Below are 13,461 nucleotides of genomic sequence, written 5' to 3'. Positions count from 1 at the left end.
GAATCATGGCAACGTCCATCAAACAGAAACAAACTATTGTCAAACACCCTTCACAGCTTCGTTCCGGCAAGAAAAATGTCTATGCAAGCCATGAGAAAGTGAAATTATTGACAACCGGAAGAGATTTTTAAAGCAAACAGAATCCAAGGGACCGTCGAGGAAGAGATCCTTCAAGCAAGGGAAAATATCGAGGAATGAAGATAATTGAAGTATGCAGATTGAAGGGACTTAACAATTCATCGATAGATGGAGAATTATTGATATCGAGAAGATCGACAGCCAGAGAGTCGACTGTATTTTGCTAACAATTTGTCAAACAGTACTTCATCATTCGCAATTTGATTGCCATTTCATTGCGCATAAATCGAGCACGTCTCACACGCGCATGCGCATAAGCATTAATACACACATGCCGAGAGAAGCATAATCTGATCTCATAAATGTCAAGAATGTAGTAGTAAAAGCTCTCCCCCAACAGCAGAGATGTACGCGCCGCGCATGTATTTATGACGAGCCATGACAACCGAAAATCACCTTGCGCGTCAACTAAAGCAACAGCTGTCAACTGAGACTTGAGGTTTCGTTTGTTCGCGCAAGTTGTACAGTCTGTTTTTTTTTTTTTTTGTTGCCGCAAACAACGCAAAATATTTTTCTCTAGAAAGAGCGCTGAATTCGTTTTTACCTTCACAAACGCGGCTCACGGCGATACTTTTCCGCTGATTTTGCTAAAACTTTCTCACGACGAAATTTTCAACACAACACTCTCAAAGCACAAAAAAAACACACAAAAATTACTCGGAAAAAGTTTTGCAGCAAAAGTTCGTAATGTTTCTTCAAATTTTTAATATTTTCTTCAAATTGTTCTTCCTCACACAAATTAAAACCGAAAACACGGCAGCGAAATAGTCCAAAAAGTGTCCAAAACGTCAAATTCAACCACCACAACACACAGTCCAGTTTCCCCTTAACACACACTCGACACTGTTCCAGCGAGACGACGACTCTCGACGACGGTTGCAACGAAACTGAATGAAAGCGATTCAAAAACTCGTATTGTTGTGTGGAGTGGTGAGCTTTGAGAGAGGAAGTTTCACCAGAAGCTTTTTTCGCTCTCTCTTGATGGGCATTGTTGCCAATTTTGCTGTTTTTTTTATAAATAATTTAATTTAAATCAACTTTTTGCGTAAGCTACGGTTTTTTAATCCTTTAAGTTTAAGTCGAGAAAATTTAGCAAGTTTAAAACTAAGCGTGTAACTTTGAAGCAAATACTCGAGCAAACATGTGAAAAAACTAGTAAAAACAGAAAAAAGATTCAAAATGAATATCTCGACTTTTTTACTAGGTCCTATATACATAGTAGGGTGTTTCAGCCAAACAAAAAAGTTCTCAGAATCAGGCAAACCGAGGTTCCCCTAGTAGAGGATACCCATAGGGACTCTCACGCCAAATATCAGCCCATTTGGTTGAGAATTGGCCTGTCCCCAGCGGTTCAAAGTTTACATGTAAATTACTATGGGATTTTTATGCTTTTGGTTCAATCGTTCCTACAGGTCTTGGGACAACATGGATTCACTCGGAATAAAAACAGGTGTGTAGGGGATGGTCCAATGAACATATTCCAGAAGGAATTAGGCTTGTCCATTCTGTCCCCAAGGTGCGCATTGGTCGACGTCCGGTGTCTCCAGAATCATCGATTCACCCTTCAAATGTACGCATTGTCCTTAGTATGCTATGACGGCGTAATATTGAATGTTTGGCCCTTTTGAAATGTTAGTCTTGATTTGAAAATTTTGAAAATAATGTTTTCGAAAAGATCGGAAAATTTCACAAATGTTTCATGTTTTAACATTGTAAATCGGACCTATAGTTGCTGAGATATCGACATTAGAAAATGTTGGGTTGTTTGGGTGAGATTTAGAAAACATCAATTTTCCTGTTTTTTAGCCTTTGCATAGCAATATCTCAGCAACTAAATGTCGTATCAACAAAGTTCAATAAAGCAAAATATAGAGAATTTTCTCAGCTTTTCAAAAATATTTTTTTCAAAGGTGGGCAAACATGGGCACTAATTATAAAAAATGAAAAACTGCGACAATTTTCAAAATAGTTACATAAAAATGGCTATAACTTGAAAACGGTGCACTTTATCAAAAATTCACTAAAGTACTTTTTGATTGCAAATTCAATTTTACATCGAAAAATGAAGTTGAAAAATTTTTGCGACCGATATTTCGATTTTTTGAAAAAATCAGTATTGATTCAAAAAATCATAACTCGGTCAAAGATTTTTTGCCCATTCTGGAAATTTCTGAAAAGTTGGAAATTTATGTCCTCTAAAACATATCAAAAAATAAAAAAAATTTAAAATAGTGTTTTTTTGCAAATCAAGTTTTAGTGACAAAAAATTAAATAAAAAATCACCAAAAAATTTTTTACCGTGTAGCATTTTTTTTCAGTGTAGTCCATATCCATACCTACAACTTTGCCGAAGACACCAACTCGATCAAAAAATTTCTTCAAAAGATACAGATTTTTGAATTTTCACATATCATTTTTGTATGGATAGCTGCCAAATTTGTATGGAAAATTATATGGACAAACTAATGATGCAAATTGGCTTCTTTGGGCATACCGAAGGCACCAAAAAAGTTTCAGCCGGATTAAAAAATACAAAAAAAATCGAATGACCGAAAACTCAGAGAATTGATCAGGATAGGATATCCTATCAAAAAGTGCAAACGCATATTTCAGAATAAAAAAAAAGATAAAAACTCCAACTTCAATGTGAGTCCATTTTTGCGTGTGCATTTTTCTGTAGGGATAACCTAAAATTTTGCATAAGCCTTACAAAGAATGCAGAATAGTTGCAGGATGATATTTATCTAATTAAAAGAATACAAAAATAATTTATTAAAAATGTTTTTTTTAAGTTGTCCAAACGTAAAAAACAAAAACCGATCGCGACAAATTTACATAAGTATAAGTTTCCATAATAATCAATGTCCGAAGTCCAATCCTTGCGAAGAAAAAAAAATAATTAAAAATGTAAAACGGGGTTTCGGCCTTACAATGTTTTTCTACCATTTCTATAGGCAACATTTGAAAAGGACGCATAATCATTTTGACCGTGAGACCATTATATAGTTAGCTCAGGGTGATCTCCAGATTTCGATTTTCAATTTCCCGGTTTTCTCCCGAGACCAGAAGGAATTTTTCGGCATGTTTTCAAACTAAATTACAATGTTTTTTAGACTAACGTTTGTATCATCATACTTTTTGAACGCATACCGTTTGAATTCCTCAAGAAAGCTTTCAAATCTTGTGTAAAAAGTAATTAAGTTGTAAATGAAGCCGTTTTTATCTGTTTTAATCCAAATCTCTGATTTCCATAATTATTGGGTTTTTTCATCAAAAATCGTTTTTACTTTTTAGAATAAGATAAATTATTAATATAATTTATTGAATTTGTAAAAAAAATTGCAAAGAAAAACATTGTTATCAACATTTATGTAAACGCTCGTTAATTTTCTTTGAAAAAAGGTTTTGTTTATTAAAAAAGAACGATTCTTCCAAGAATTATCAATTTCGGTGATTTTTTTTTTGCTAAAATTATGTGAGTCCTTTCTTTTTAACCAAAAAAGTATTTTTGCATCATTAGTCAGTGCAGGAAAAGTGCCATACAAACAATACAAAGGTAAAAAAATCGATACCTTAAAACTTTCTTTACAGAATAATTTCAATAAAAAAAAACTTTCTAAAAAATCCAAAACACAAAATGGTAAAACAATTAAAAACATTACCATGCTGTGATTTTTTCAACAACACATAAGGCGGGTACAAATTTTATTTAAAGTTTTTGTTGCCCCGAACAATCAAGGGGCAAAACATTTTTTTTTTTTCAAGAAACATCAAAATTTCAATGGAAATTGAAGCTGAAATCAATTTAAAATGCATTCCCGTGCGTCTAGAATCAATTTTAAGCATGTTTGGGTTGATTTAATAATCTTTTCTAGATCTTTTGAATTTTTGGAAATTTTCGATCTTTAGTTTTTTCGTTGAAATTTTTGTTTTCGTCAAATCTTATTTACTTTTTTGAAGACTAATGATTGCAAAACAACTGAACTAGTGTAACATGCATTTTTGAACACTTTTTGCATTCAAATGTTGAGACTATGGGTTGTTCTTTGAATTTTTATATTTTTTTTTGGATTTGAAAATACTACACATTCTTTTTTGAAGTTGTAGCTATTTTCAATTAAAAAATAATTCTATTTTGTCTCTAAAAAATCAAATGGCGACGACCATTTGACGTAATTGGCTGAGAATTTTTTTTACTGCTTTCTTTTTTGAACATTTTTGATCCATTCTTTTGTTGCTGAGATACAGGTCAAGAAAAATATTTTAAAAGAGTGCATTTTGTGTGACAATTTGAAGGAAAAGTCTTGATCTTTAAATTTAGAGAGATATTTACTGTAATGTTGTTTTCGTACCATGAGATCCATAATTTCCACTTACAAAAAAAAACCTTATTTTAATTTTATCCAAAACTAATATTTTAGCAAAGAAAGGTCGAATTGAAAATATCCAAATTATGAAACATAAGATTTTTTACCAACATGGTAGTAAATTGTAGTTGGCACAATTTACAAATTTGAAACAAAAAACTCAAAAACTATGCACTTTACTTCAAATTCTAAAAATTTCTAAATAAATGCAAATTATAGATTTATCATTCAAATATTTTTTTAAAAATTTCCTGATTGGTCATAAACAATTCGCCCGTAATTCACTGCACTTTAAGTATGGTTGTTAATTTTTTGCTTCAAATCAATTTGTTATTATTTTTTCTCAAATATTTTGTTTGGGACAAATGTCCGCCATTACGGGGTTTGTCTTCTGGACCCCCTGAGACCGCTCGTGGTACCCCCAGGGGTACATGTACCCCAGGTTGAGAACTCCTGGTAAAGCAAACATTTTGCGTTATTAAACAAAACTAATTCGCCTGGTAAAAGTAGCCAAGAAGCATGAGTCACACAAATTCAAACATAGTTTTCGCGAGTTCTTTTGTCTTTTGAGGCTATTGTGAAATTTAAACGATACATAACATATTTTCCCGGTTTGTCGGTCGAATTCCCGAGTTTTTTCCCGAGGTGGCCACCCTGAGTTAACTGTTGCGTTGCATACATCATCTCTGTTTGGGACGTAAGATTCAAGTACCTAGAATGTCACGCAACATTTTACATTATTCTGGATTGTGACACCAGTACGAAGCCCTTAGGACATATTTTTTGTCAAAAGATGTCAAACTTCTCCTATTCTGGTTGCTCTTACCCGAAAAAGATTGTCAACATTTGCCTTCCCACTTTTGTAATTTCAACAACAGCTTGTTCAAAACCTTCAAAACAGTTCCCCTTCGCATGCATTGGTTAACTGGAGGCTAACAAACGGAAATACGTCATTCTTTTGGCACTTCTCCGGCAGCTTTGAAATCTTCATCTTCCTAACGTTTCTACTTACCGTTGTTGACTACTTCATTAGACGTGATAGGAGCGGTAAAATCGTTAGCAATTCTCCATTCTTCTTCAGTGGATAACTGAGAAAGTCGTACTAAATGAAAAATAACCTCGCCTTCGCGATCTGCGTCTGAACTTGGGTTGACTTGTTGGCTGCGAGGATTCTTCGGATTCGCGCGGTAATGCCTACTTCTTCGTTACCCTGAGGTGTCAACGGCTCCTGGCATGACCTCACAACGCGAGGGGACAAATCTCTCGCCCCCGAATAAGGCCGTTTTGAAGGCGACGTGTTGTACTCCAACTTTCTTCGTATGCCAGCTCGATAGGTTGGAAACAGGGAACATGGACCGTAACAGGATTTCTTTGTGGAATTTCTTTGTTTCAATATAAAAAAAGTTCTAGTTTTTTTTTTAAAGTCCTATAAACAAATGAAAAACAATAGCTTATAGGACCTTTTTTATAAAAAAAACTCTAGAGTTGTTTTACATACATTCATAATCATTTTATTCATTCATTGAGATAAATTTGTGTATGCAATTGCTTTGCGATATTGTGGAATATTCTAAATCTGATTTCACTTAAAAACTGTAGCGGAGCGGAACAAGCGCGTCTTCTTAATCTCAATCCTGAAGAAAACAAGCACTTCCCTTCTAGTAATAATTGTTTCCACCATAACCCTGAAACTGTCCACCACCGGCAGGATTCTGCTGCTGCGGCTGTTGTTGCGGCTGCCCTGCTCCGTACCCTCCGTACGAACCCGGCTGTTGCTGCTGCTGAGTCTGCTGCTGCATCTGCTGTTGCGCCCTCATCTGCTGCTGGTAGTAAAAAGGCATGCTGTTCAAGCTGGTGTTCGCCGTCTGAATGGGCGCAAACTGGGGCCGCTGCTGGGTCATAAAGTTGTTGGTCGCACTCAGCGGCTTCCCGTTCGGCCCCAGCCCCGCGTAAATGCTCTGGTAGGTGCTGGCGGGGTTGGAGGTGGGGTTGGGTGCGGAGTAGGATTGGCGGGCGGCGTCGGAGGAGTTTTTGGCTGCGAGCGTGCCCATCAGGTTGGCGACGATGTTGGCCGCGTCCAGGGTGGGATCGGACGGTTGGTTGCGCTGGGAAAAGTTGGAGTTGCTGTCGTGCTGGTCGATGCCAAAGTCGGCGACGCGGATGCGACCGGCTTGGGGCGGGGGACCTTGCAGGCTGTTGCTGTTGCTGTGCTGGGGAGGGGGAACGACGTTTTTGGAGGCGGCGCGGACGACGTCGTCGTACGAGTAGTCTTCCTCCTCGGAGTCGACGAACGCGGGTTTGGCGTACGCGGACGGATCGTGCTCGTCGTCTTCGTAGCTTCCGGAGACGAGCGACTTGATCTGGGTGGGTTGGTTGAGGTTTCGTCGGGGGTTGAAGTTGTTGGCGTTGTCCTCGAACCGGCCGACGTCGTCGTCGTTGTCAAAGTCCGGAATGTCGTTGTCGTTGTACTGGTCGTCATCCTCCGGGTAGTAATCGTCGTTGCGGCGGGACTGGGGCTTGTCGTCCAGGTTGACGTACCGGCGGAGCTTTTCCACGCGGACCGGGTCCGTCTTTTCGAGCTTTTTGAGGTGCGAAATCAGGTGCAGCTGCTCCTCGTTGGAGAGGTCCTTGAAGTTTTGCAGCAACGTTTGCAGGTCCGAGTCGGTGAGTCCCTCGAGGGCGTTTGCCTCGGTGTTGTCGGCCGGTTCCTCGACGCGGCGACGACTTGGACCGGCTGACGGGGGTGGGGCTTGTTTGGAAGGTCCGGCCACGTCGTTCAAGAAGGTGCTGGTGGTGACGGGTTTTTCCTTGTCCTTTGAGGCTTCCGCCATGGCGACGTACACGTTGATCAGTTCTTCGAGTTCCGCGCTGGTAAAGTCGGTTTTACCCTGGGCAACGAGCGCGGCGGCCAGCTTTTGAGCAATTGCAGCCTTGTCAACACCACCTGGCGTGTGTGGCGGTCCGGAAATTGGCAGCGGATCATCAACAACCGGTTCAGCGGGTTTCTCCTTCTTGGAAGCTTCGTGCAGCAAACTGGCAATGTTGCGGATCGCCTTCTTGACCGGCGCAATCATCTGAGGCTCGAGCAGTTCCGCCATCAGACATCCCTTGAGCTTTTCCTTGACCGTTTCCAGGAACATCGAGTTGTCCTCGTTGAGCAGCAGTTCATCGGCCGAGTTGGCCTTCACCTTTTCCAGCGCGAGTGCCTTCGCAAGCAGGTCGATCACGCGAGGGCCCAAACTTCCCAGATATTCCTCGAGGGCGGTCAGCAGCCGGCAAACCGCCACGAACGAAAGCGTCCCGGAGTTGTAGTTGTCAAACTCCTCGCGCACAAACACCTTCTTGTTGTTCCCGTAGTACGTCTTGGCCCACTCGTCGTAGTCGTGCTGATCGCCAAAGCCCGGTCCCCGGTGGAACGATCCAGGACGATCGCGTTCGCGATCGCGGCTGCTGAAGTCACGCCGGCGCGACCCACGATCTTCATCGCTGATGGGACTGCGCGATCTGCGCGGACGGGACGCAGGTTTTGGTGAGCGATGCTCGCGGCGGCTGTGCCGCGATCGTTCTTCATCGCTGATTGGGCTTCGCGAGCGGCGAACGGCTCGGGCCGGTTTCTGTCGCACCTCCTCGTCCTCGTCCGATTCGATGGGTTCGACCGAGCGTTCCTTCTTCTTCTTCGTCACCTTGACCGTGTACTGCTCCTTGAGTGCGTCGGTCTTCTCCGAGTCCTCGCTGGGAAGGTTCAACTTGGTGCGAATTTCGATCTTTTTCTTCTCGACCTCCTCGTCGCGGAGTTCCTTCATGCGCTTCGTCCAGAACTGGATCCACTCGGGCTTGAAGTCGTGCTTGGACGGGTCCTTCTTCTCGTTCTGCAGCTCCTTGTAGCGCCGGTTCCAGAACATTTTCCACTCCTCCGGGTAGAGCGGATGCTTCTCCGGGTTCTTTTCGTGCTCCTTGAAGATTTTGTCGATTTGGGCCGTGGCGATCTCCAGCGAGCAGCGGTACTTTTCCCACTTGTACCGTTCGTGGGCGATTTCGGACGCTTGCAGGGCCAACTGCTTGGGCGTTGGTAGCGTGCTGCGCTGCTTGTCCTTGCTGGGAGATTGCGACCTGCGGTCGTTGAAGCGCAAGGGGGAACGATCGTGCCGGCCTGCGGGACTGCGTCTTCGCAGTGGGCTCCTCGAGCGACGTCTCGGCGGAGGACTGCGCGAGCGGCGATTGAATCGTGTGTTGCGAACGGGACTGGCGCCGACTCGACGGAAGGGCGGGGATTGTCGGCGGAACGGCAGCGGACTACGCCGACGGTTGGTCAGACGAGCCTGCTCGACACGAATCGGGTTACGATCGTCGAAGGTTTTTGCCAACGGACGAATGCGGTTATCGCCGGGCGGGCGGTTTCCCTTGGACTCACTGGAGGAGATGCTCTGCACCGAGTCCATGCTGGAGATCGAGTCCAAACTCTTGCGGTCTGCACGAGCCGGCTTGGGCTTTCGCTGACCGATCGGCGCCGGAACCACCGGCGGCGATGGATCACGGACGACCCGTTCACCCACGATAGGTGCCTCTCCCGGCCCGAGCAACTGCTCCTGCAGTGCCTTCTTGTCGATCACCTCCACAAACTTGGGCCCAGTTCGCTCGTCAAAGTGCTTCTCGAACAGCACCTCCTGCAGGTACTTGGTCTTGTTGCGGTTGTAGTCGCTCACCTCGTGCACGTTCGGCGTCATCCGGCCGTGGTGGTCCTCGATCGCTTCGCACACCGTCTGGATGACGCGAGCGATCACGTCCTTGCAGCCCTTCTGGCCGCGCCACTGCGCCAACTCGTTGATCGCGGTCGGGTAGTGCTTTTCCAGGAACTTGCTCCGGTGGATGTAGCTCGTGATGTGCACGATGATCGTGCGCGGGTCGCCCTTCTTGTCGCACAGCACGCAGTGGTAGCTCGGCTCGCGCAGACTCGGCGACGTCAGCTCCATCACGTACTCCAGCCCCACCATGGGGCCCTCCCTGAAGCGGTCGATCGTGGCCTGCAGCTCGGCCACCGGCTTCACCTCGTTCTCCATGCCGGGCGGAACGGGCTCGCCCGGTGCGATGTGCATTTGGACTGTTGAGAAAGAGACAGAAAGTTATACAAGTCCGTTACAAGCTACTCACTCTCACTCACTCTTGTTCGTCTTGGGCGCGGAAATCTTCCGGAACGTGTCCGCATCGATGACCGGGTGGCTCAGCCGGTTCTGGTGCTTCCGGCCGGCGATGTGCGTAAGCATGACGCGCTCCCCTGGCAGGTTGACCACCATACACAGGTGGCACGTGTACGTGAGGTGGCCATCCTTGTTGCGCGCTCCGCGGCTAAAGATGCGTCCCTCGGTGCCATCGGAGAGCTTCACCGTCGTCCCGAGCTGGTGGTTCTCAAAGTCGATCTCCGGCTGTGGGAAGAGAGGAGAGAGGGGGTTGTTAGCAACTTTGACGATTTTGAAGTTTTAAGGGTTCCATTTGCTTCAAGAATTCACTTAATTTGCACTGCCACTTGAACGTTATCACTAACAGAAAGACAGGTTTGACAAAAAAGAGACTGAAGAGTTGAGTTGAAAGAACAAATTTTGACTGAAACTATTTCACTTCACTTCACAATCACACTTTCACTAGTACGCTCGTTCCTTGCCTTCCAGCATTATGACCCGATGGTGTCCTTGCCCCGGAACCTACCTGCCTGCTTCGCAGCTAGACTACAAAGAACTACAGAAACAGAAATAGAAGAGAAGAACCATGATCGAATGCGAATCAAGACCACCCCCCCAAAAAAGGAACGTTAGCTACCTGCGTTTGGGCCGCGTCCAGCGATCCGTTGCCCGCTTCCTTCAGATCGCCGTTGTCTCCCATCGCGCAGCGCAGCGGTCTTCCAAGCTGTGGTCGTCCTCCTCACGCGTACCGATGGATAACACGCACACGCACTTGGCAATTCACTCACGAATCACGATTCACTAGGCGCGAGTTTGGGTTTGGGGTTGCAAACTGGGAAGGGCGCGCGCGCGGATCAGAACCGGATAGCAGTCGGGCTCTGAACCGTTGGTTACCTTTTACACCCAGCAACCTTTTTAATACGCAGAGAAAACCCGAAACGGAGTCGTTTCACCGTTTTCAAAGAATTGTTTTTTTTTTGTTTTAACTTGATTAATCGCGAATCAACTTTTCAATGTATTTTTGGTTTTGGATGATCTGTAGGGGAAGAAGAAGCAAAAGAGGGTAAACTGTTACAATTTGAACACTTGATAGGTTTGTTGGCTGTAGAATTACTAATTTTTATTGAATCAATAGAAATGTCTTCAATTACAATTGGGAATCTCTGATAATGGGCACTGTTATAAATTTCCGCTGTCTTCTCACTCTCATACTTACCAAACTGGTTCACCCGGAGGGCACGAATAATACCTTTGTTGTTGGTTGCTTAACTTGTTCTAACTTATTCAATTGAACTTAGTTTCACAACTGAAGAAACAACAAACCACTTGAACTTGGTTACAGCAAGAGTTGGTTTATCCAGACATCTCCGAAAATTCTAATGCTTGAGTTTTGCAAAATTTTTACTTTTAAAAATGTTTTTGGAATAAAATTTCAAATGTTACAATTGTTTGGTTAACAAAAAGATGACACATTTTAGCATTAAGCAAAACCAGGATAGATTAATTTAACGAACTTAAATAAACTAACTATGTATGTACTTATAATGCAATTTTGTTTTTTTAGTTTAACACCAGAATAAAAAAAAAACTTTCCAAACCGACATTACTGTCGGTTTTCCCCCACCCACCAAATCAACATAAACAACCCCCCCTCAGCCCTAGCCACTCAACCAAGAAACCAGCCCAAAACAATGCTTTACGCCCCGGGGCGTAGCACCATTTTGGCCAGCACGGCCGCCATTACGATTGAATCGTGGCTACCCGCGAGCGAAGGTAACTTAAAATCGAATTTAAGCACCCATATTGATGTTTCGCCGCACGAATTTCACGTTTTCCTGAAAGAGTGTCACTTAAAGATTGTAATGAAACAGAACTTACCTCAAATCGGCACTTTTTTCGGCGATTAATTCGAATTAAATTGGAGCACTGAAAGTTACACCTGCAAGTCCCGGTGACGGTGAAAATTTTTGACAGATGCGGATCGACGCGCTTGCAAACAGAAAGTTGAACCGGTTCGGCAGTGTTGCCAGAAAGGATGATTGATGGACTTTACAGTAGAGGCTGCAAATTATGGTCTACTTAACTAGGTCACTCAATTCAATTTCTGAAACGGAAATCGATTCGAATCGTATACGAATTTGATTTCAAACGAAATAACCGATAGTTGCGTTTAATACAGAATTCGCAATTTGTTTCGAATTGAATTCCGTTTCAGAATTCAAATTAAGTTTTCTGGGTACACGTACATTTATTCATTTCAAACATGAAATAATAAAAACTAGAGAGCCTGGAGCTTATTAGAGAACAGTCATCTCAAACCAAAAGTACCAATCGAAGCACGAGAACTGTCAAACGGAGGTACCAATCGAGCATAAGACAAAGGATTTTGCTCGATTGGTACCTACGTTTGACAGTTCTCGTGCTTCGATTGGTACTATTGGTTTGAGATACCGTTCTCTAATAAGCTCCTGGCTCTCTAATAAAAACTGTTTGACTTTTCAAAAAAAGGTTGCAGTGTGTATTAAAAGTTTGCTGAGATCCTAAAAACTCGAGAAATTTAAAAAAACTTGCGTAAAATCTAAAATCTAAAAACTAAAAGCTAAAATCTAAAATCCAAAATCTAAAATCTAAAATTTAAAATCTAAAATCTAAAATCTAAAATCTAAAATCTAAAATCTAAAATCTAAAATCTAAAATCTAAAATCTAAAATCTAAAATCTAAAATCTAAAATCTAAAATCTAAAATCTAAAATCTAAAATCTAAAATCTAAAATCTAAAATCTAAAATCTAAAATCTAAAATCTAAAATCAATTCAATTCAATTCAATTAGTTTTTATTAGTAAATAATCAATTCACAATTTCGTAATTCTTATAACCTAATAGAGTTTTGGAGTACCTTTCAACTATGATTTGTATGTACTATAGTTCATTTTGATGTAATTGGATATTCTAACAATGGATTTGCCAACACAAGGAAAAATTATTTTAAAAAAACCTTCTAAATTTGCTAAGGAAAAGGATAGAGATAGAAAAGCTTAAAACTAGATCACAGTTTGTTTTGTCTTTTGGCGTCGAAAAACTTCGCTGCACAAGGCAGCTTATCCGTTGTAGATATACTTCATCATAAGCTCACTCAGAGCTTGGAATTGTTCTGCCTTGTTCCGGCAGGCACGAAAGCGCGTGAGCATCTCTCCAGCAAGAGCGAAAAACTCGGGAAGCGTGAAGAGATCATCTCCGGTAACGTCTACTTGTCCCGGTGAAGTACCGCTCCCAGAAGCGGCTACTCTAGCGTACGAACCTCCCCAACCGGGAGGGAACGCTGGGTTGGTCGATGGAACCGCTCCGCCGCCAGCTGCTGCAGCGTTCGTGCTCGAAGTCTTTGGAGGTTGGCGGGACGCTGGCGCTTTCTTCTTCTTGTCCTGCTTCTCGAGGTACTTTTTCCGCGCGGCACAGCCACGGAAATTCGCCGTGTGGTTTCCACCACAGTTCGCGCACTTGACGCGCGCTTTGTGCTGCTGGGCGTTTTCCCCCAGCTGGTCTTTCCGCGGAAGATTGCACCTTTCGGTGAAGTGGGTCTCACCGCACTTAACGCACCGGGGCGGAAGATTACAGTTTCTTGAACCGTGTCCGAATTTTTGACAGCGGTGGCATTGCGCTGCGTCGGTCGGATTCTTCGTGTAGAATCGCCACGTCACGAAGAAGCCGTCCAGTGCTTTGATCTGCCGTAGGTCCTGGATTTTGACCGACCCACGATCGAAGTACAGGAGGTACAATGTGTACG

At 43.2% G+C, this 13,461-nt stretch overlaps 2 protein-coding genes across 4 annotated transcripts in view; both read right to left on the bottom strand.

Annotated features, from left to right (window-relative positions):
* Positions 1 to 1,022, bottom strand: part of LOC120428225 (uncharacterized) — a 113,164-nt gene extending 112,142 nt beyond the window's left edge. For both annotated transcript variants that reach the window (XM_052710336.1, XM_052710338.1), the window contains exon 1: positions 683 to 1,022. The gene's annotated coding sequence lies outside the window, so the exon portion shown is untranslated. The remainder of the gene's footprint in view (positions 1 to 682) is intronic.
* A 4,956-nt stretch (positions 1,023 to 5,978) lies between these two features.
* Positions 5,979 to 11,692, bottom strand: LOC120427911 (uncharacterized protein CG7065-like). 2 transcript variants are annotated; one of them, XM_052710339.1, is made up of 4 exons: positions 11,558 to 11,686; positions 10,317 to 10,715; positions 9,664 to 9,925; positions 5,979 to 9,603 (listed from the first exon to the last, which is right to left on the bottom strand). In XM_052710339.1, the coding sequence occupies exons 2-4, from the start codon at positions 10,377 to 10,379 to the stop codon at positions 6,164 to 6,166; spliced, it is 3,765 nt and encodes a 1,254-aa protein (XP_052566299.1). In that variant the 5' UTR covers positions 10,380 to 10,715; positions 11,558 to 11,686; the 3' UTR covers positions 5,979 to 6,163. The 2 variants fall into 2 exon arrangements, with proteins under 2 accessions (XP_052566299.1, XP_039448785.1); XM_039592851.2 differs by lacking the exon at positions 10,317 to 10,715 and having other exon boundaries at positions 11,558 to 11,692.
* Positions 11,693 to 13,461: the final 1,769 nt, after the last annotated feature.

Source organism: Culex pipiens, chromosome 3, assembly GCF_016801865.2.
Source record: "Culex pipiens pallens isolate TS chromosome 3, TS_CPP_V2, whole genome shotgun sequence".
Classification (NCBI taxonomy): Eukaryota; Metazoa; Arthropoda; class Insecta; order Diptera; family Culicidae; genus Culex; species Culex pipiens.
This window is presented reverse-complemented; position numbering and strand designations above follow the sequence as displayed.